The sequence below is a fragment of the Periophthalmus magnuspinnatus genome, chromosome 19 (genome assembly GCF_009829125.3).
Source record: "Periophthalmus magnuspinnatus isolate fPerMag1 chromosome 19, fPerMag1.2.pri, whole genome shotgun sequence".
In the NCBI taxonomy this organism is placed as follows: domain Eukaryota; kingdom Metazoa; phylum Chordata; class Actinopteri; order Gobiiformes; family Gobiidae; genus Periophthalmus; species Periophthalmus magnuspinnatus.
The window spans coordinates 9,547,471-9,571,444 of NC_047144.1; the positions used below are offsets into that span (position 1 = coordinate 9,547,471).

The 23,974-nt window shown below is 43.4% G+C and overlaps 3 protein-coding genes across 3 annotated transcripts; 2 read left to right on the forward strand and 1 right to left on the reverse strand.

Annotated features, from left to right (window-relative positions):
• Positions 1 to 270: 270 nt before the first annotated feature.
• naglu (N-acetylglucosaminidase, alpha) lies at positions 271 to 11,737 on the forward strand. The gene is made up of 6 exons (XM_033985351.2): positions 271 to 783; positions 2,234 to 2,381; positions 4,427 to 4,573; positions 8,356 to 8,441; positions 9,129 to 9,385; positions 9,608 to 11,737. The coding sequence occupies exons 1-6, from the start codon at positions 371 to 373 to the stop codon at positions 10,810 to 10,812; spliced, it is 2,256 nt and encodes a 751-aa protein (XP_033841242.1). The 5' UTR covers positions 271 to 370; the 3' UTR covers positions 10,813 to 11,737.
• A 394-nt stretch (positions 11,738 to 12,131) lies between these two features.
• ipmkb (inositol polyphosphate multikinase b) lies at positions 12,132 to 20,880 on the reverse strand. Its single transcript, XM_055229530.1, has 6 exons — positions 19,806 to 20,880; positions 18,774 to 18,859; positions 16,759 to 16,855; positions 16,398 to 16,570; positions 15,176 to 15,257; positions 12,132 to 15,048 (listed from the first exon to the last, which is right to left on the reverse strand). Exons 1-6 carry the CDS (start codon positions 20,005 to 20,007, stop codon positions 14,504 to 14,506), a joined length of 1,185 nt encoding a protein of 394 aa, XP_055085505.1. The 5' UTR covers positions 20,008 to 20,880; the 3' UTR covers positions 12,132 to 14,503.
• A 205-nt stretch (positions 20,881 to 21,085) lies between these two features.
• On the forward strand, positions 21,086 to 23,485 carry tfam (transcription factor A, mitochondrial). Its single transcript, XM_033985358.2, has 7 exons — positions 21,086 to 21,341; positions 21,703 to 21,842; positions 21,913 to 21,983; positions 22,065 to 22,214; positions 22,865 to 22,960; positions 23,072 to 23,128; positions 23,203 to 23,485. Exons 1-7 carry the CDS (start codon positions 21,253 to 21,255, stop codon positions 23,455 to 23,457), a joined length of 858 nt encoding a protein of 285 aa, XP_033841249.1. The 5' UTR covers positions 21,086 to 21,252; the 3' UTR covers positions 23,458 to 23,485.
• Positions 23,486 to 23,974: the final 489 nt, after the last annotated feature.

A 23,974-nucleotide genomic window follows, 5' to 3' on the forward strand; every position in this document is an offset into this window, starting at 1 on the left:
TTGGCCTTCTTGATGATAGACTTCGTTCACCAAGAATCGATTATTTTCATGGGATTAAAAAGTTAAAGACAACCGATTGCCTAATTAAGTACAGAGTGTAGTGGAAATTTGAAGTCCCCACTTTGGTACGGGTTAATGTTTATAAGGAGACATTGAACTGCTGTATGAGAGTGCCATCAGGGTCCTCATATGACTGGTCACATGACAGTGGTAGAGCACTGGGACGTACGCTCTTCTGTGATTGGTTGCCTGGTGGACAGCACCGTATCTGATTGGTTCGCAGTCAAGTGGCGCTTCCTGGTTTGGAGAAAGTAGGAAATGTTTTTGAAAGTGTTGCTGCGGAGGGATCAAGTGTTGATAGCGGGCGAAGATGCTCTCCTGCTCCGTTTGGAGGTTTCTCATCTTCCTTGCGCTGTGCGGGAGCGTTACCCCGCAGCGGAGATTCCCCACTCTAGAGCACCTCCGGCCGGGCAGCAGTGAGCAGGCGCAGGCCGACGCTGTGAATGGGCTGCTCCACAGGCTCCTTGGGACCCGTGCATCGGAGTTCATTGTGTCCGTAAACAAGAGCCTGTCCAACGACAGTCTGGATGTGTGCGAGCTCAGCTCCACCCGGAACAACAGAGTGGTGGTCACCGGCAGCAGCGGTGTGGCCGTGGCGTCTGGCATCTACAACTACCTCAAATACTTCTGCAACTGTCACGTGTCCTGGTCCGGAGACCAGCTGGACCTGCCACGACCTCTGCCCAAGCTGAGCGGGGTTCTGCGCATCGCCAGCCCGCACAGGTCACCGATGCACCATGCCACGCACACACATATGTAGAATATAGTCAGATAAAAGAAATGTTATGTCTGTCTAGTGTCAGTATGTTAGCCTTCATCATTTACTTTAACCCTTTATCTAACCAGGATAAAACTACTGATTGGGGGATTAATTTCAGCCATTAAAGAAAGTAATTTAGTTAGAAAAGCCAGGCTATGTTTCATGGTATTGAATGGCTGACTGTAAATGTATGTTAGCCTGAAACAACCTGCAGTGTTGCATGCAACTCTGACTGGTTTGGTGAGACTTCAAAGATTTTCCTTGTGTCCTGTGACTTTTCTGAAAGGTCTGAAAGGTATTGCTTTGCACAGACACAAACACATCCACAATGTTTCTCTCTCCACATGTCCTCATTTGTCATGTCCAAATGAATAAAGGGTTTTGAGATGTTTTGCTCCCCGGTATGACGTGGTCGTGACAGCTGGTGGGAGTAGACCCTAATAGGAATACTCCAATACTTCAACTGAGCTCAGCAAAACGGCCTCTTTCAAGTTGTTTTTCATCACAGCCATTCACTGTGTTTGGGCCCAGTGCCAGCAGTACACAACAGACCCTGTTTCACACACTCTTGGCCAGCAAACTCTCTCAGGACACTTTAAATGCTCGTCCTTTTAAATTTGATAGTGTAAAGCTGCTGCTGGTATAATTTGTGATAATCATCTACATTGAACCCACCCTCTTCCAGATACAGTTTTACCTAGACTTTCATACCACCAACATACATGGCCCCTTTAAGCACTGGCTGTTTTTGCATTACAGCCGCCTCATCTCCTCACAGTTATGTCATGCATGCCTCTGTCATGCACTGAAAAAGCAGACATGCATTTATGACCTCAAGTCCTTTAAACGTGCTCTGCTACTGTGAGGTTTTGGTAGATATATGAGGCAAAGAAAGCAGAGTAGTGCAACATCTAGTGGCTAGTGTCTTTTGTCTCTCTTATTTCTTATTTTTCTTATTTATTTGTAAAGGAACAACACATATTAATAAACAATGTGCATGTACATATGGCTATTTTCCATCTTCAGTCTCTTGACGGGTTGACAATCACCCTAAGGCAAAAGTCACCAGCATCCAGTCACTATACATAAAAATAGAGGAACAATTCATTTGAAGTTAAACCAACTCAATATAAAAAGTAATAATAATTTTGTTACTTTATGGTTTTCCTATTAAAGGAGTCATATTGCCTATAATTTCCTGTGGTTTTGCACTTTGTACATCTATAAGGTAGAATTGAGTTGTATAACTGACAAATAAAAAGTAAATAATTTACCTGTCTTATAACTATGAACAAAATCTGCCTCTGAATGCATTGTCAATGCAAGGGAATTCAAATGTATAACCATACGAATATTTGAAGCATTTTACGCTGTTTTAACACTATTTCTGACCCCTCTCTGTTGGTATTGCAGGTTCCGGTACTACCAGAATGTGTGCACTGTCAGCTACTCGTTTGTGTGGTGGGATTGGCCTCGGTGGGAGAGGGAAATTGACTGGATGGCCCTAAACGGTATCAACCTGCCCCTGGCCTTCACGGGGCAGGAGGCACTGTGGCAGGAGGTATGAGCTCCATAATATTAATGTTGTTTGCTAAAGGTTATATTGACTAATGGCCAAATTTATTTTACATTCCCCACGTGGACAAAATTGTTGGTACCCTTCGATTAATGAAGGAAAACTCACAATGGTCACAGAAATAACTTGAATCTGACAGAAGTACCGGTAATAATAAATAAAAATTCTATAAGCAATTTCTGACTTTCGTTGATTAAATTTCAAAGTCAGAAATTGCTTTTTAACCATGATTCAACAGAGTTACTTAAAAAAATAAACTCATGAAACCGGCCTGGACAAAAAATGATGGTACCCCTAGCAAAGACTGAAAATAATGTGACCAAAGGGACAGGTTAATCCAAGGTGTGTCCACTAATTAGCATCACAGGTGTCTACAATCTTGTCAGTGGGCCTATATATATATCGGGCTACAGGTCACTGTGCTGTTTGGTGAAATGGTGTGTCCCACACTCTACATGGACCAAAGGAAGCAAAGGAAAGAGTTGTCTCAGGAGATTAGAAAGAAAATTATAGACAAGCATGTTAAAGATAAAGGCTATAAGACCATCTCCAAGAAGCTTGATGTTCCTGTGACAACAGCTGTACATGTTATTCAGAAATTTAAGATCCATGGGACTGTAGCCAACCTTCCTGGACATGGCCGCAGGAGGAAGATTTATGAAAAGGCAAAGAGACTGACAATACGAATGGTAACAAAAGAGCCCAGAAAAACTTCTAAAGAGATTAAAGGTGAACTTCAAGCTCAAGGAACATCAGTGTCAGATCGCACCATCCGTCGCTGTTTGAGCCAAACTGGACTTAACGGGAGACGACCAAGGAGGACACCATTGTTGAAAACAAATCATCAAAAAGCCAGACAAGCCACAAAGCTTCTGGGAGAATGTCCTATGGACAGATGAGACAAAAAGTTAACTTTTTGCCAAGGCACATCAGCTCTATGTTCACAGATGGAAAAATGAAGCATGTCAAGAAAAGAACACTGTCCCTACTGTGACTCATGGAGGAGGATCTGTTATGTTATGTTCTGGGGCTGCTTTGCTGCATCTGGCACAGGGTGTCTTGAGTCTGTGAAGGGTACAATGAAATCTCAAGACTATCAAGGGATCCTAGAGAGAAATGTGCTGGCCAGTGTTACAAAGCTTGGTCTCATTCGCAGGTGGGGGTCATGGGTCTTGCAACAGGACAATGACCTGAAACACACAGCTAAAAACACCCAAGAATGGCTAAGAGGAAAACATTGGACATTCTAAAGTGGCCTTCTACGAGCCCTGACCTAAATCTTATTGAGCATCTTGGGAAGGAGCTGAAACATGCCGTCTGGAAAAGGCACCCTTCAAACCTGAGACAACTGGAGCAGTTTGCTCATGAGAAGTGGGACAAAATACCTGCTGAGAGGTGCAGAAGTCTCATTGACAGTTGCAGGAGTCATTTGATTGCAGTGATTGCCTCAAAAGGTTGTGCAACAAAATATTAAGTTAAGGGTACCATCATTTTTGTCCAGGCCTGTTTCATGAGTATATATATTTTTTATAATTCTGTTGAAGCATGGTTGAAAAGCAATGTCTGACTTTCATTGGTTAAATTTCATAGAATTTTTATTTATTACTTTTGTCAGCTTAAAGTTATTTCTGTGACCATTGTTCATTAACCAAAGGATACCAACAATTTTGTCCACGTGTGTATATAGTCATAGTCATCCTCTCAAAGTGGTCTATGGAGCTGAGAGTTGTCTCACACGGTAAAGAAAAGTACTTATTGGGTGTTATAGGTTTTATAGAAGGGACACATTACGCTTCCCTCCTACACTCCTCATGTCTATTGTCTTGTACTGTATATGTTCATGATGTGCCACTCCTATTGCCTTGTTTGTTTGTGGTAATTCACATTGAAATTCTGTTGTAGTTGCATATCAAAATGTCATTACTCAGCACTATAGAAGTCCTGAATATTTCAGTGGTCTTGATACTGTATTTAAAACATGTGGCGCCCTCTTGAGGTAGATTTTGAACATGAATCTTTGTGTGTATCAGGTGTATCGATCTCTGGGACTAAACCAGTCTGAAATAGAGGAGTTTTTCTCTGGACCAGCATTTCTGGCTTGGAACCGAATGGCAAACATGTTTCGCTTTGGGGGACCTCTGCCCCAGTCCTGGCATGTGACCCAGCTCAGCCTTCAGGTAGTCACGCCCATGTACCCATTTTTAACATAAGTGTAGCATTTTTGGTCACTGCCATACACACATTTTAACTTTTATTTTATTATGACGTTTTGATAATTATTTGTGTTTATAATATTATATAAAACAAGTTAAATATAAATAAAGTTAAAGGATAAACAAAAATACTTATATATATTATTTTTTATCTTAATCTTACAATATTGTATCCATCCATCCACCCATTTTCTTCCGCTTATCCGGGGTCGCGGGGGCAGCAGTCTAAGCAGGGACTCCCAGACTTCCCTCACCCCGGACACATCCTCCAGCTCCTCCGGTGGGACCCCAAGGCGTTCCCAGGCCAGCCGAGAGACATAGTCCCTCCAGCGTGTCCTGGGTCTTCCCCGGGGCCTCCTCCCGGTGGGACATGCCCAGAGCCTCCTCCCGGTGGGACATGCCCAGAACACCTCCCTAGGGAGGCGTCCAGGAGGTATCCTGAGCAGATGCCCGAGCCACCTCAACTGGTTCCTCTTGACGTGTAGGAGCAGCGGCTCTACTCCGAGCTCCTCCTGTGTGTCTGAGCTCCTCACCCTATCCCTAAGGGTGCGCCCGGCCACCCTACGGAGGAAACCCATTTCAGCCGCTTGTATCCGCGACCTTGTCCTTTCGGTCATTACCCAGAGCTCATGACCACAGGTGAGGGTAGAAACGTAGATTGACCGGTAAATCGAGAGCTTTGCCTTTGGGCTCAGCTCCTTCTTTACCACAACGGACCGATACAGCGACCGCATCACTGCAGACGCTGCACCGGATCCGCCTGTCAATCTCACGTTCCATCCTTCCCTCACTCATGAACAAGACCCCGAGATACTTGAACTCCTCCACTTGAGGCAGAGACTCACCACCCACCCGGAGAGGGCAAACCACCTTTTACCGGTCGAGAACCATGGCCTCGGATTTGGAGGAGCTGATTCTCATCCCAGCCACTTCACACTCGGCTGCAAACCGCCCCAGTGCCTGCTGCAGGTCCTGGCTCGAAGAAGCCATCAGGACAACAGCATCTGCAAACAGCAGAGATGAAATCCTGTGGTTCCCAAACCAGACCCCCTCCGGCCCCTGGCTGCGCCTAGAAATTCTGTCTATAAATATAATGAACAGAACCGGTGACAAAGGGCAGCCCTTGCGGAGTCCAACATCCACTGGGAACAGGTTTGACTTACTGCCGGCAATGCGAACACAGCTTCTGCTCCGGTCATACAGGGACCGGACAGCCCTTAGCAAAGAGCCCCGGACCCCATACTCCCAGAGCACCCCCCAAAGGACACCATGAGGGACATGGTCGAATGCCTTCTCCAGATCCACAAAACACATGTGGACTGGTTAGGCAAACTCCCATGAGCCCTCAAGGACCCAGATGGAGAGTATAGAGCTGGTCCAGTGTTCCGCGACCAGGACGAAAACCACACTGCTCCTCCTGAATCCGAGGTTTGACTATCGGTCGGATTCTCCTCTCCAGTACCCGAACCGCCACCTTAACGTGGTGGAGGGGTTTGAGCACCCGAATGATCCTGGGAGCTATGTTGTCAGGGGCTTCATGCCCCTGATAGGGTCACCCATGGCAAACAGGTCCTGAGAGACGGGTCTGACTAAGAGCGGTTCAGAAGCCCATCATCAAGAGGAATCCAACGAGGCCTTTTACGTCGCTCGGACTGGCGTTACCGGGGCCCCACCCTGGAGCCAGGCCTGGGGTGGGTGCTCAGCAGCGAGCGCCTGGTGGACGGGGCCCGGCCGGTCCCAGTCCGAAGGAACGACGTGGGGTCGTCCTCCCGTGGACCCACCACGAGAGGAGCCATGAGGGGCGGGTGCAGAGAGATCTGGGCGGCAGTCGAAGGTGGGGACCTCGACAACCGGATCTCCGGAAATGGAGACTAGCTCTGGGGACATGGAATGTCACCTCGCTGGGGGGGAAGGAGCCTGAGCTTGTGCGGGAGGTTGAGCATTACCGGCTAGATATAGTCGGCCTCACCTCCACGCACAGCTTGGGCTCTGGAACCCAACTCCTTGAAAGGGGTTGGACTCTCCATTTCTCTGGCGTTGCCCGCAGGGAGCGGCGGCGAGCTGGTGTGGGCTTGCTCATTGCCCCACAGCTCAGCCGCCACGTGTTGGAGTTCACCCCGGTGAATGAGAGGGTCGCGTCCCTGCGCCTTTGGGTCGGGGACAGGTCTCTCACTGTTGTGTCGGCCTACAGGCCAAACAGCAGTGCGGAGTACCGGGCCTTCTTGGAGTCCCTGGGAGGGGTACTAGACAGTGCACCAACCGGGGACTCCGTTGTTCTCCTGGGGCCTTCAATGCCCATATGGGTAATGACAGTGACACTTGGAGGGGCGTGATTGGGAGGAATGGCCTCCCCGATCTGAACCCGAGTGGTGTTTTGTTATTGGACTTCTGTGCTAGTCACAGTTTGTCCATAACAAACACCATGTTCGAGCACAAGGGTGTCCATCGGTGCACGTGGCACCAGAACACTCTAGGTCGGAGGTCGATGATCGACTTTGTTGTCGTGTCATCTGACCTCCGACCACGTGTCTTGGACACTCTGGTGAAGAGAGGGGCTGAGCTGTCAACTGATCACCACCTGGTGGTGAGTTAGATCCGCTGGCGGAGGAGGAAGCCGGACAGACCTGGCAGGTCCAAGCGCATCGTGAGGGTCTGCTGGGAACGTCTGGCGGAGCCCTCTGTCAGAGGGCTTCAACTCCCACCTCCGGGAGAGCTTCTCCCTGATCCCGGGGGAGGCTGGGGACATGGACTCTGAGTGGGCCATGTTCTCCACCTCTATTGTCAATGCGGCTGCTCGTAGTTGTGGTCGTAAGGTCTGCAGTGCTTGTCGCGGCTGCAATCCCCGAACCCGGTGGTGGACACCGGAAGTAAGGGATGCCGTCAAGCTGAAGAAGGAGTCCTATCGAGCCTTGTTGGTTCGTGGGACTCCTGAGGCAGCTGATGAGTACCGGCGGGCCAAGTGTGCCGTGGCTCGGGCAGTCACAGAGGCAAAAACTCGGGGTTGGGAGGAGTTCGGGGAGGCCATGGAGGAGGACTATCGGACGGCCTCAAAGAGATTCTGGCAAACCGTCAGACGCCTCAGGAGGAGGAAGCAGTGCTTCACCAACACTGTTTACAGTGCAGGTGGAGAGCTGCTGACCTCAACTGGGGATGTTGTCGGGCGGTGGAAGGAATACTTTGAGGATCTCCTCAATCCCACTGTCACGTTTTCCGAGGAGGAAGCAGAAACTGGGGACCCGGAGGCGGACTCGTCCATCACCCTGGCTGAAGTCACTGAGGTGGTTGGCAAGCTCCTCGGTGGCAAGGCTCTGGGGGTGGACGAGATCCGTCCTGAGTACTTCTCTCTCTGGATGTTGTGGGGCTGTGGCTGACACGTCTCTGCAACATCGCGTGGCGGTCAGGGACAGTACCTGTGGAATGGCAGAATATTGTAATGCATATTATGTAAGTATGGCTGCTTGAAAATAGTTATGGAATTGGGAATTACCGCTACATATCTGCTGCCCATGTCGAAACAAAATGATCAACTTTACCAAATGAGTCAAATTACATGTTATGTTTTTGTGAAATGAGTAGTCTGACCTGTAATATGAACTTTAAAGGTTCCAGGACATCAGCATGCCGTGAACCAGCTTTGGTTGTTAAAAACTGGTGCAGCTACATTTGTGCTAGTTTTGTTTAGATATTTATACTATTTGCATTATTTTGAGGCTGCTTTCTTACTTCTCCTTTTGTCTTGTCTACAGTTTAAGATCTTGGAGAGAATGCGATCATTTGGCATGATTCCAGTTCTTCCAGCCTTCTCTGGAAATATCCCTAAAGGAATCCTGAGGTCAAAATAAACTTCTCATAAACAACATATACAAAAAATACACTGCCTGGCCAAAAAAAAAAAGGTCACACACTCTTAATATTTTGTTGGACCGACAGCACGCATACGCTGTGGCATTGTTTCGATTTCGCTTCTGTAATGTCACAAGATTTATTTCCATCCAGTGTTGCATTCATTATCCCCAAGATCTTTTGATGATGTTAGACTCTGACCGCTGCACAAAGCCTTCTCCAGCACATCACAAAGATTCTCAATGGGGGTTAAGGTCTGGACTCTGTGATGGACAATCTGTGTGAAAATGATGTCTCATGCTCCCTGAACCACTCTGTCACAATTTGAGCCCAATGAATCCTGGCATTGTCATCTTGGAATATGCCCGTGTCATCAGGGAAGAAAAAATCCACTGATGGAATAACGTGGTCATTCGGTATATTCAGGTGTCAGCTGACCTCATTCTTTGAGCACAGACTGTTGCTGAACCTAGACCTGACCAACTGCAGCAACACCAACATATTTGCTTAGTTAAATCCAGATGACTCTTTTTTTTGGCCAGGCAGTGTATATAAATGTATTTATTTTGTGCACCATTTGGTACTATATATATTTAGAAGATCAATTTTATATGTTTGTTATATAAGACAATACTCAAGCTTCTCTTTTCTATTTTTCCCAATTCTTATGTTTTAGATTGTATCCAACTGCAAATGCAACAAGACTGGGACCATGGGCTCAATTCAACTGCAGCTACTCCTGCTCTTACGTCTTAGACCCCCAGGATCCACTCTTCTTCCAAATTGGGTCCCTCTTTCTCTCACAAGTGGTCAAACAGTTTGGCACAGATCATATTTATAACACAGACACATTCAATGAGATGACACCGCCCTCCTCAGACCCTAATTACCTGAAATCCGTCAGCCAAGCAGTCTTCAACACCATGACGGCAGGTGAGTGTCCGCTCAATCATACTCAATCATATTAGAGAGAGCACATTTGGGTTTTGTAAGATTTTTTGGCAACCAAAGTGTGGAGCTTCTTCTTTTTCGTGATTGGATACATAGCGGGGGAACCAAAATAACAATGTTTTTTTTGTAAACATTTATTATCAGTAAAATCAATGTTTGATTTGAACATGGGGGGTCATTCTGACCATATACTTTGCTTTGCAGTGGACCCTCAGGCTATTTGGCTCATGCAAGGCTGGCTCTTTTTCAGTGAAGCTGCCTTTTGGAAGCCAGCCCAGATCCAGGCCTTACTCCATGGAGTGCCACTTGGTCGGATGATTGTGCTGGATTTATTTGCTGAAACCGAACCAATTTTCTCCTACACACAGTCTTTCTATGGGCAGCCGTTTATCTGGTGCATGCTGCATAACTTTGGAGGCAACACTGGATTTTTTGGCACAGTAGAGAGCATTAACTCAGGGCCGTTTAAAGCGTTGCATTTCCCAAACTCAACTATGGTTGGCACAGGCATGACTCCTGAGGGTATTGAGCAAAATCCAGTGGTCTATGAGCTGATGAGTGAGCTGGCCTGGCGTAAGGAGCCTGTCAACCTGGCCAAATGGGTATCTCTGTATGCGATCCGTCGTTACGGAAGCACACAGGAAAACCTCGGCACTGCCTGGAAGCTGCTTTTTGCCAGTGTGTACAACTGCACAGTGGCTCATTACAGAAACCACAACCACAGTCCACTGGTGCGGCGGCCCTCCTTGCACATGAACACGGGGCTGTGGTACGAGCCTGCTCAGCTCATCCAGGCCTGGAAACTGATGATGGATGCAGCCCCCGCACTTATGTCCAAGGAGACGTTCCACTACGACCTGGTGGATGTCACACGGCAGGTGCTGGAGGTGATGACCACGTGGTTTTATCAGGACATTGTCGAGGCATTCCGCATACATAAGTTACCCGAGCTCCTGACTGTAGGGGGTGTGCTGGTGTACGACCTTCTGCCAGAGCTGAACCGCTTGCTGAACAGTGAGCGTGGCTTCCTGTTGGGTGTGTGGCTGGAGAGGGCCCACTCCCTGGCATTGGACGAGCGCGAGGCCCAACTGTACGACATGAACGCCCGCAACCAGCTCACCCTGTGGGGTCCCAGCGGAGAGATCCTGGACTATGCCAATAAGCAGTGGGGTGGCCTCATGGAGGACTACTATGGCCAGCGGTGGGCACTGTTTGTGCACACTCTTGTGGAGTGCCTCAACAGTGGGACACCTTTCAAACAAGACACTTTCAACCAGGCTGTATTTCAGGTAGAGAGGGGCTTCATTTTCAATGGACGCAAGTATCCAAGTGCACCTCAGGGAGACACATTTGAGATAGCCCACAGAATATTTCTGAAATATTACCCGCAGGCCTTAAAAAAGTTGTAATCAGCTAATACTAGGTTATGTGATGATGCCATAAATTAATTTTTTTCTACTTCTAGGTCCAAAGGAATGACAGCCTTATTTACTGAATGACATTTTGGCAGATTTTAACCTGCTGCAGGGCTTTGTACCTTGCCATCTTAAAATGTTACACTGCACAAATACAATAAGTGAGGTTCTTGTGATTGTTGATTGTTGATTTCAGGTGTAAATTTTCCAGTTAATCTGTTTAACTGAAAAAAAAATAGGTGTACATGCACCCACTGATTTTGTTTAGCATCAAACTGTTTTTGAACCTTTCTAAGTCCCCATTTTTGTTTGGAACTCACAACATTTATGACAATTAACAATTCCACCGTTGGCAGCAACAAGAATGTTTTTTTCTGACTCCACCCACCTTTGAAAAGTCTATGTAGTCTTCAAAAAGTTCAGATGGAACGATAAACTTAGGTACATGAGCTTAATTAACTTTATGAGAACTTTACATTATCAGTAATTATCTTTTATTATCTATATTTTGGTCTATTCTTGAGGTAAAATGGGGCATTATAGGAAGTCTTATAATCTTTGTCTCGGGTAATCTGTTGCCATCAAAACTGGCTTTCCTACATCACTAAATATTTTTATATTCGACTGTGGTTAAAAGACCATATATGGTATAGATATTGCGTTTGTTATTGTTGTTACCACCAATATTTTTAGCCCTTTTTCCATTAAATCTTGTCCAAATTGTATTTTATTATTTTTACACTTGAGGATTTGAAAGGATTCATTACTTAAAAAAAAATAAAAACTGATTAAAAAAATAGATACAGCCAGTTTCTGTTGTTTTTTTTTTGTTGTATTTTAGTTTACACTGAGGACAATGAGGATATTGTATTTGGCACATTACCATGAATGGTTTAATTAAAAAATATATTTATAATAGACTTTAGAGTCTTATTTCAGCAAGGTTATCCAAACCTAAAAGTAACTGAAATATGGATTTATTTCATCATCTTTATATCTCATGTACTTATGACATGGTGAAACTTCAAATAAGGTCAATACTGGGGTTTGGACAGCAAAATCCCACCAATACCCCATTTACACTGCCATCCAGTGGACAGCTCCATACACTTGAATTTGAAAAACAAGTTATCGTTACATGTTTTGGACTCAAATCCACAAATGATGCATTTTAAACATTATTGCGATATAACTTAATCGATTAAAGAAAGAAGTGTAAGAGCACCAACATAACATAGAATATGTATTATTAGAATGTCAATATTTTTGCATAAACAAAAAATATATATATATAAACAAATACGATTACAGGGTTATTTGCACTATTTTTATTTACATTTACATTGATGGGTGCTTGCTGTAAGCCTCTCATTTTGGCAGTGATCGGCCCATTTCAACCCACTCATAGTCATCCATAGGCCCGAAGGTAACACCAGTAGAATCTGTTGCCCAAATATTTTAGATTTTATAAAAATAAATCTATTTAAAACTCAATCAAAAGTGGCCTGAGCAGAACATGTATATGCCAGATAGTCACTGTGGTCACCAGATCTCATTCAGCTCTACTCCTTTTGTAGTCAGTTGTGCCGCAGTAGTTACTAGTAGCTCTATTACTATTAGAGCTGTTAGAATTATGGTTTGCTTGCTTCAGGCGCAGGGTCCAAGGTCTAAGCTTTAGTGTTCTTTATACAGTGTCAGACACTATCAATTTAGAAGTACTGGAACAAAATACCATAACAGCTTATTGCAGGGATGTGCTGAGATGAAATGCCTATGACAACAAAATAAAACAGAACAATGTTTTCATGAAGGATTGCACTAATGTGGGTAGAGGAGCTGCAAAATGTCATATTTAGATATCTAGGTAATCATGTGATTACAATGAAAAACATATGCCACTACACAGGACTGTTAGAGAGAGCTTTATGAGCGGCTGTGGAGTGGGTGTGGCTTGAGGCAGTCACATGACTCTGCACAAATAAAGTGCACAAGAACCAACCCTTCCACAACTCTGGTCCAGACTGGTGCTCACTAGTATCAAAAAGAACATGAGATGTTAAGCTGCCATAATAATCATTAATCAATATTTCCAAGACACCAAAATGGGCAGTAATAATGTCCAAACCTGTAAACTTTTTCATGTCTTTCACATTGACACACCATGGGGCGGAGTGCAGTTTGCATTACAATTAAAGAGGACACTCATGTGACAATGATATGCTCCAGACACAAATTATCAGATCTTAAATCAAATGAAAAAAATTAATTATATGGTTAGACTGGTTTAGCTAAACCCAAAGAGCTGCAAAGCTGTGTGGGCTTAAGAACAAAATGTTAATTAGTTGATATTATTAGTGATGTGTTGAAACACTAATCACTACAGATTATTTCACATCCTGTGACTCTTTAGTTCATTAGTAGGATAAAGAAAAATACATTATACTATTTATATCATATTTGTATTATGTAAAATTCATGTACTTAAATTTATACTTGCACATCACCCATGTGATATATAATATACTTTTTCTAAAAAGATTATGTGTGTAGAATATTTGTAAATCTATTAATTGGACATTGGTCAAGTTTAATAAAGTAGGTTTACCAGACCAAACTGTGGTTGATAAAAATGTATTTTAACATTTTTGTAAGTGAAGGAAGTAAAACTATAAAAGGCAACTGAGTAATAAAAAATGGAATAATTATCAGCAGTTTTTAAAGTGTACCCAGGAGTTGTCTAATCAGAGCCAAGCAGCAGGAGGAAACATTTAGATGAATAAAACCTGTTCCCAGGATAAGGTTTAGGGTAGGTTTACCTTTTTCAGGGATAAACTTTTAGGATCTGGAATAAACCTCATTCTTGCCAGATTGAACAAATTTAGAAACAATCCACACTAACCTTGAAACCTATGTGCATCTATCATAGCATGATGCATAAGACAATCTTCTAATGTTTGATCACAGGACAAAGCCCAACAGAACAATCAAGGAGAACAATTAATAAAAAATATAACATGTACCTGAGTTAAAGACCTCTCAACAGTGGTTATAGATTAAAAAAAAAAAACATAAGCAAACACGAAAGGCTCGGCTACTACCATGTCGTACATTGAGAGTTACATTGATATAGTGATATTGTGAGTTTAGAAGAAAATGAGGATAACAGTGAGGAAAAATAACGCCGGTCCAGCAGCAAACTCTAATTCACCAAGGCTGTGGCAAGAAATCTGTCCCACATCTCTTATTTTACACCTCAAACTCTTAAAAAAATATAGTCTATTCAACAAGCAAAAAATAGATTTTTAAAACGTTTTATTTCTTGCTATGGATAACGCCATCTCAGAATGCTTCTTACTAGAACATTGGTGAATGAGAGCTCGTTCGGAGGTAGGCGTGGCCCATATGGCTCTGAGGTGAAAGCTGTACGGAGCATGGAGGGGCTGAGATGATTCAAGGCAAAAAATTATTTGGACATGAGAAAAACAAAATCAGGAAATGCTGGCCTGCTAATTGATTATTTCTTCATTTGGTAACTTTAAAAGCTGAGATTTTTGTTTTCTGTATCCTAGTTTCTATCAATAAATGACAATTTCATTTCCTGGTTTAGTTTCTCAAAACCAAATGCGAATAAAACATCTATTAGTCCATGGACTGGAGTAATGCATGTTTAGTGCAGCAGAGAGCTTCATTGAAGCTCTGGCTCGTGCAGCAGCTGCTGTAGGACGCTCAACAGGTGTTTGAGGCCATAGATGTAGCCCTGGTCGTGAGTGTCGCTGGGAAACACATGAGCAAAGTCAATCATGCGCACCTCCACGGCAGGACCTGCTCCAGGCTCCGCACCTCCCGTTCTCATTGCCTCCTGCCCAGCAGCTTCCTGATTGTGGTTGGGCTGCTGCTCCTTACATTGCCGCTGACACAGGCTCTTGTGGTTGGTGCAGATGGTGTCCAGGCTGTAATCCCAGGACATGGGCTCCTGGATGTTGTTATTATTGTATTCTGCTGTGTGCTCATCCTTCCTCACCCCGTCTGGGGCAGGGGTCTTGTCCTGAAGAGGGTTGTGGGCGGGTGCAGAGGGAGGTTGACCCTCATAAACAAATAGCAATGAACTGGCATAGAAGCACAGTTGCTCCTGTGACTCGAACCAGCGCAGAATCTGCTGCACTTTTGCAATACTTGTTGACACAGCGTCCTTTCTGAGGGCAACTCCATTAAAGAAGAATTTGGCCAAACCTGGAAACAGAGAATAATGTTCCTAGTTAAATACAACATATTTTTGATTAGCAATGACAAGATGGGCCAAGCAAAGAATGAAGATGACATCATCATCATCAGATGATGAAAATATAATATAACATACCCTCTTTAAGAGTGTCCTTCAACAGCTTCCGTCCGTAGTGCTGATCGTATGAGTCAAACGAGTCACTGGACACATTATAGACCTGAAACAGAACATTGCGGTTTATTTTATCAGGAAAATGTCAACAGTACATGATTACTTTCTGCAGTTCTGTTATTCATGTGTTTCAGAGTGACAAAAAGTAATATGTCTGAAACCCATGAATATGTCATAATAAACCATTTATTAACAGTAGTTAACATTTTGTTAATATTTTGAGTCTGCAAATTGGGGTATTTTTTAAATATATTTCATTTGGCAATGCCTACAGTCAATGACTACAGTCACTTTATGTAAAACCTTGTAAAAGGGGCATTTGCACATTTCTGTGAAGTGGTGGGTCATTAGGCCTATCGTGTTTCCTGGATCCAAACAAACAGCACAGATTGGTACAAAACATCCTTGATTTGACTCTTGCATGCAAGTTTTACACAAGCATCAGGAAGTATCCCATCTTATCTACATTTGCAATGGCACCACCACACTAAACCTCAAGAACAGTTAGGAGCACTCCTCTCTGTCGCTGTGGCTCTGTACAATCCTTGAACTCATGACCTGCTCATGGGGAGGCAATCTATAAGAAATATATACTTAAATATTGTGTTGGCGCAAAACTAAATTTTTGTGTTTGCTGAATAATATAACACCTAAAGTGCCCTGTGCTTTGCAATACATAACAACCAATGTGTACATTAACGTTTTGTGAAATACTGCTTGAATCAATGCAAAAGATATGTAGTATTTAACTGTAAAAGATAGCGCAAATATGCCACAAATTTAACTTCATAAAAAAATGTCAGTCAAGATGGAACAGTAATGCATAGGGTGTAAACTTAACAGCCTGAGTGACCTGCTGCTGTTCCAAGTATTTTCATTCTTTCTTTGTTTGCACAGGATCTCAAAAACATGTTGTAACTTTACACCGTGTGTAGTTAAACATTTACTTTTTGAGGTTTTCTGAAAGGTGTGGAGTGAACTGTCATGTTCATTAGAGAGATCGATGTTCTGGGTCAAACTGGACGATTGTTCAAGGAGTGAACACTGTGATAATACAGAGGCAGTGGTGTGACCCCTCACCAGCACTTCAATCATGGGAATTACAACTTCTCTATGTTCTCCAGTAAAACAAAAGCAAAACAGTTGGGACAGGTCAACTGAACAACCTGCATGATGTGCTCCTCACCCTCATGCCCAACAGCAGAAAGCCAATCTCCTCCATCAGAGGGTACTTCCGGATCTGCTGTTCCCGCTTCTCCTGAGAGGCGAAGGGGTCATAGCTGCGTTGTCCTAACTTAACATCCATAATGCACGGCTTACGAAAGAGCCGTGTCACATCTTCCAGTTTCAGGTAAAGGTCTGCAGCACAAGAAAACATTTCTGTGTTAACACTGAAAGCAACAGATGACTTGGTCTGCAACTTAAAGAAGGCTTGTGTGCACTGAATGATTACCATAAGGATGTTTAGTAACTCAACCCAAGTTTAAAAGTGTAGATTTCTGTTTCATGCAATTCAGACTAAAACAGCAACAGATATGAACTCGTACCGCTCGGGTTGTCTGGAGAGGCCCAGGTGCCATAGTATTTTGGAAGGTGGTTCCGGAGCTCCAGAAGACGGGGGTCACAGCAGTCGTCCGCATACACCTGTAACAAACAGATGTTAAATTAAACTCATTAACTTTCAGTCGTTAATGTAGGTTCCATATCAGATAAAATGTCCCTGACCTGTGGGGTGCCCCAGGGTTCAATCCTGGGACCCCTGCTGTTCAATCTCTACATGCTGCCGTTAGGCCAGTTAATACGCAGCAATAATGTGTCCTACCACAACTATGCAGATGACACTCAGATCTATGTCTCACTGGCAGCAGGTGAATATGGACCATTGGATTCACTCTGCCACTGCATCCAACAGATCAGTGTGTGGATGCAAAACAAATTTCTTCTGCTAAACTCAGACAAGACTGAAGTCATCATCTTTGGCCCACAGAAACATAGAGAAAGTGTCAGCAGTCACCTCCAGTCTCTCTCTCTAAAAACTTCAACTCAGGCTAGAAATCTAGGGGTAATAATGGACTCAGACTTGAACTTTAACAGCCACATCAAATCAATGACATCTGCAGCTTTGTACCACCTAAAGAACATTGCAAAAATCAAAGGTATACTGTCAAAGCCAGACTTAGAGAGACTTATCCATGCATTTGTCTGACTACTGTAACAGCCTGCTCACTGGCCTCTCCAAACGAGCCTTAACACAGCTGCAGTACATCCAGAACGCTGCTGCTCGGGTCCTGACTAGAACCAGGAAGTATGAGCACATAAGTCCTGTGCTCAGGTCTCTGCACTGGCTTCTTGTAGTTCAAAGAATAGACTTTAAAGCAGCTCTGCTTGTGTACAAGTCTCTCCATGGCCTAGGTCCAAAGTACATCTCCGACATATTAGTGCCATATGAACCATCTCGCACACTGTGAACTTCAGGGACCGGCCTCCTGCTGGTGCCCAGAGTCAGGACTAAACATGGGGAATCAGCATTTAAGTTTTATGCAGCTAAAACCTGGAACAGTCTTCCTGAAGATGTGAGACAGGCCTCTACTTTGACAATGTTTAAATCCAGGCTCAAAACGGTTCTGTTCAGCTGTGCATATGACTGAAAGGGTTTTATTCTGTACTCTTCTCTTTTAATGGTAAACTTATGATGATTATTTGTGATTATTTATGTTTTGATTTGTGTGATTTTAATGTCTTTCTTATTCTGTAAAGCACTTTGAATTACCTTGTGTACGAATTGTGCTATACAAATAAACTTGCCTTGCCTTCCATAGTGGTCCATGGGCATATACTTGTCTATGTGGTCTTATACTTATTGTGATACAGCTCAAGATCATGCTAACGCTATTCAGGAAAGGTTCTTTTCAGTCCTGTGACTGTGACTTTTTTAGTATTGATACTTGCTCAAATGAGTTTATCTAGTTTTTATACTAAAATATATAGTAAATAAATATATAGTACCTGATTTTCAATACTTTTGACAACCCTATTATCGATTACAGATTTACTACAGTACAATAATATAAAAGCTGTAGATGCCTGAAGTTACAGAGATGCATGTTGTATAGTATTTATTTTAGCAGTTTTTCACCAAACTGAGTTCATCATGTACTTTATGCGTCTGGTGACATGAAAGTATCATTGTGGTACATGCTGCTGCCCTCACCAGTCCACTGTCTTTGTGTGACTCAATACAAATGAATTCTTACCAGCACACAGGAGCAGAATGAACAGGAATGTATGCTTTAAGCATTTTTTGCAGCTGTTTTAGTTTTCTAAACGCTTAAGTCTCACACCACTCACCACGGTGTAAAGCCTGTCACACTGCTGGATTACAGAGGATAAAAACAATCAGTGTGCTCAGTCTGAACTTTAATGTCAGACAAGAGGGGGACTACAGTTGCCTTCTGTGCTGTGGGTTTGACTCTGAATTGTTTGCTTTCTGTGACTTCTTCAGTGAACTGTCTAATGAAAAAAGCCTTGTATAAGAAGAGTTTTAGAGAGTTTTTGGGTGTACCATTCTGTAAAAGTGCATCTCTCTTGGACCTCTAGGTGGAGGCTGGAGCTGCTTCAGAACTGTCCCATCTGGATGCTGCAAAATACCTGTAACAAAACCAAAAACATTGATAAACATAAAACAGCACACAGAATCAGGTATAAATTACCCAAATGTAAATGTGTTTTATTGAGGTTTCATTTTTGTTAATATCATCCACACCTTGTTGCACATTTGAGATAAGGTATGATATAGTCAAACATTTGTATTCTTGTTTAACTTTTTTGTTTTTTTTAAATTGTCAAGGCGACAGGGACACAAAAATCTGAATGATGATCAAACCCACCTGATCCTAAATAGAAAGAAATGAGCACAGGATTCAACAGAATGCAGATAAGAAAGGAAGGGAAACTGGTTGAGCAGGATTAAGAGCTGGTTCCACACTTACTGTCTGAACATCTTATGAAATTCTGAATGCTTATGTACTGATTCAGGCATTTCACTAACATCCCTATGCAATGGAAGAATTGATCTATGTTCTTTCACAAACCCAGGAACAACTGCATTACACATTTATGACCAGCCTTAGAGAATGATTATAGAAAAACCTTTGACAGCACTTTATGACTTTATGATTCTGGTGGTATATGTGGCCAAAGGTAATTAAAATGTTGATCTGTGAAACTGCATGCTTGACAAATTATAAATAGGAATATATTTATCAAGAATGTATTTTTTATTTTATTTTTTACAAAAAATGTATTATTTAAATGGTAACCTGAGGAGAGCCTATTGGAGTTCGACAGTGTTTAGGCAAAGCTGTAGCTCAATAGGACACTGGCTTCATCACGGACTGTGTGCAATGACTCATCTGAGATTGTACTTTAACAGACTAGGCAGATAACTTCACTGAGAACAATCCCCCAGTGCCAACAACACACGCACGTACACACGCACGTACACACGCACATACCTGTAAGCCAAGAGACAAGCACACCAGGAAAACACACTCCCTACAGTGAAACAAAACTTGGTTCAACAGTCTTTACTCACCCACTTTGTCCACTCCATATTTGTGTCCCGCGACCTGGTGGGATAGAGGCACGCAGCCGTTGAGATGAGCGGGGCCCTGGTGCCGTTGAGCACCCCTCTCGTGCGCCGGTTCAACGCCACTCAGCCTGGTAGCTCCAGTGACCCCGCCAGCGGCAGGACCCGGGCTCAGCTCTAGTCTGCCCAGAGCTATAGAGGACTCCATTAGACCGCTTTGCTTAAAAACTGGCTTTTGCAACAAATAAAGTCCGAGAACAGTGACTTTAAGATAGACCCAGTCCTGTTAAAATGACATCGGCTCGCATGCTGTTATTACACATGAACACGAGTTCACCAGTGGCTCTGGGTGAGCGCTGGAGCCTTCATGGGTGCTGTGAAGCACCCTACGGGAGTGATCGGTAAGTACGTCCACAGACAGCATCCATACACGGCGAGCAGAGCAGGAAGCACACCGGAGGCTGGCCACACTCCCGGGGCGCGACTCAGCAGTGACTGTCATGTCTTCAGCGGCAGCACAAATACATTGTGGCCACATCCCACTTTGCTCCTACGAGTGCTCACGGCCCATTGCGTCACGATGTCCGCTAACAGCTGCCAAATAAACCCAGAGAGTGAGATCGTTCAGTGGACTTAAACACTGGAGTGGACTGTCTTTGTAAATGCTAACGTTTAGCATATCTGGATAAGGACAGAGCGCCAACAACCTGTATCACCTGCTAGCCTGGCACAACTCCGCCCTTAGTAATCCCTCACTGACACTGATGTAAATACACACTGCCGCCCCCGGGGCCCATAACCAGCTCCAGTCACCAGCAAACACCCTGTTGGAGCCGAAAAGCCACACATTCCTGTTCCCCTGGCGGAGAGGATAGCTGCGTAACAACCCTTTCGTCCCTCACCAGTCCTCGGTAAACAACTCCCACAGACCGAGTATATCCCCCGATATATGGCCCGTTTAAACGCAGTTAGCCCGCGCAGAGTAGGAGGTACTGTAGAGGGGCTCGGAGCCCCATCTCACATCTGTGGATCCAGGTCACACTTGTACGTGCTGCTGCTGCTCTTCTGTGGAGTGGAGCACGATCCGACCACTAGCGCCTCCTGCTGGAGCACACATGCCACTGCCATTCTCTTCATTTAGCGTTTACAGACAAGATAAACGGATCAGTAATACCACATACCCACTAGCAGTGCTGAAACATGTGTATAACTATATAACTACGTTAAATCTCTTATCAGTCTCTCAATATTCTTGCATGATACGATAGTAAACAACGAGCAAGCGGAAGCGGAACTGTGCCTTCCCATCATGCTTTGACAGAGAAGTCAAGGCGCCTTTTGCAGCCCCCCCTTCCACAAACTACTAGCAAAGGGTCTTTTATGTCTAAAGTTGTAATACGAGGCTTTGTAAGACGGTGGGTTTGCTTGATAAAACAGTAAAAATCTCTTGGTCATGATGGCGCCGTCCAGTCTTGTGTCTGCAGCTGCTAGCCTTTGGGCTAAATGCTTCAGTGTCTTCTCCTGCACAACTACTGTTGCGAGGTAAGACAAGACCACCAGAGCCCCTCGATGTCTGGGTACTTCATGTTTGTCCTTTATTTCAGCTTCCATCGCTGATAAGCTTTTGCATAAGTATTAATCTATAATTGATAGAATGTGCTTGAAATCCATTCAATCGATTAAGAGAGATGCATGTTGTTGGCTAAGGACGGTGCTCATATTTGTTTTTACTCATGTCCACGGTCCAAACTCTTACCCATCAGGAATTGTTGTTGTTATTATATACTAATATAGACTGGGCATAGTCTAGGTAAAATTTCTCTATTGTTTTTTTTTTTTTGTTTTTTTTTAATCAAAGCACAAAGCCCCTCCCTTCTAATCCTGTGTTGTTGTTTTTGGGTAGGACCAACAGTTTTCTCCCCACCTCCTCCATCTGTGCAAAGTGGCTTAGCACTGTGGCCAGTGGGCCACCAAAAAGACCCCTAAATGCATACATGCGATATGTTTTGCAGCAGCAGCCCATCATGGTCAGACTGCACCCAGGTAAACGACTAATAACTGCATTAGAACTCTCTACAAACTATAAGGATCAATGTTTGTTTGCTTGTTTCAGAGATCAAGTCTGTGGATGTCATTAGGAAAATTGCTCAACAGTGGAGGACACTAAGCCCCGAACAGAAAAAAGTAACTTATCAGCTAATAAGTCATACTTCAGTCATACTTCAGAGTTTGGGGAACATAACCTAAATCCTTGATGCCCCACAGCCTTTTGAAGAGGCTTCTGTCAAAGCCAGGGAGCAGTTTAAAGTGGACTTCCAGCACTACATGGCTCAACTGACCCCAGCACAGGAGAAGCAGCAGGCTTTGGACAAGAAACAGAGACTCGCCAAACGGAAGGCCATTCGCAAGAAACGGGTAACCCTCACAGATGCCAGTCACGATAACAAATTCTTAACAAGATAACACATTTGATATATTGCTGAAGGAAATATAGACAATAAACAACAATACTGAACAAATGTATGCCAGTGACCCAGTACCTGCAGAACAGGATTATCCCCCAAAACTATTTTATACCATTAAAAACATGGAGTGCAATAAATACATAGCAGAATGAAACTCTTAGTTTGTATCTACAATGACTCATATAAGTTACTTATTCAACCACTACACTCTAAAGTTGTAGAACAGAAAAAACAAATAAGTTTTCCACTAGTAGAATGAAAAAGTACCCATAGTAAATTCTCACTCCCTAAAATGATTGTAATCTATCATCTATTGAACATCGGTGTATTAATTGTTGTGACAGACCTCCTCACAAACCTGAAAAGCACAATCTGATCATTTTCTGTTGTTTTCTTGAGATTATATAATCTCATCAAGGACAAAGAAGTTGTAAAAGAACACTTTCACTGACTGACTTGACAATCCCATAGAGGAAGAAAATTCAAATCAAGGAACTTTCTATGTTCTTGCTTGTTGTGACTGTTATATACCCAGTGTGCTGCCAGCTTTATACAACTGAACCTTGGAAGCCCCTGATTCCTGAGTGTTTTGTGTCTCAGGAGTTGACTTCTCTTGGAAAACCAAAGCGTCCCCGTTCTCCATTTAACATATACATGTCGGAGCACTTTGAAGAGGCCAGAGGAGCCACCACACAGGTCAGTATTTACGCACAGTGTTGAGGTTGTACAGTGATGCTCTTCTCATATCCTCCAAAGTGATCTCTGCTTGTTCTGCACACTTAATTAATACTAATGTTTAAATTCTAGGCAAAGATGAAGTCACTGATGCAAGACTGGAGAAATCTGTTTAGCCACCAGAAGCAGGTGTGTCCCAAATCCTGTCCCTGTATAGAGCTCTTTATATAACATTTACTTACACAATGTCTCCTTCGTCACAGGTTTACACACAATTGGCTGAAGATGACAAAATCCGCTACAAAAATGAAATGAAATCATGGGAAGAGCACATGGTGGAAATAGGACGAGATGATTTGCTCCGTGAGCAAACTCTGTCCAGAAGGAGCCGAAAAACCACAACCAAAGCCAAGAAAAAAGTTGTAAAAGGAGCAACGGGAAAAGCCAAAACTACTAAAAAGAAGACAACAAGCAGCAGCACCACCAGTAAAACAGCTAAAACGTCCAAAAAGACATAAGATGTGCCACTTAAAACAAAATATTAGTGTTAGATTTCTTTGATAAAATCTTAAAAAGATGTTGACTGAGTCCTTTGTCATGCTATGCCTTTTTCAGAGAGGTGCAAGTATCTGTGCTTGAGAAGGAAGAGTGGATCTTTTTTTTAGTTAACCGTTCAGTTCTGACTGAAGTTGGGCTGAATGACCTTTAAAAATTCAATTTGATCTTTAATTTCAATTTACATTTTATCAGTGTAAAAGATGACACTGAAGTGATAACAGCTAAATAGAATGCATCATGCATTTCAGAAGAGAGGGTCAAACTCTAAACTTGGCAGCTTGATAAATGCAAAAGACCCCATGGAGTATGAATATTTTATTTCCTTTCAATATGATTTATCTACTGAGAGCCATAATTTTAAGTGACCTTTTTGGCGACCAGCATTAACCACTGCATTTTCTGTTTTGGTTCAGAACACTGATATCTTAAGCCATTCTTTATGATCATGGACTGTTCTATTATTACCAAGTTATTACA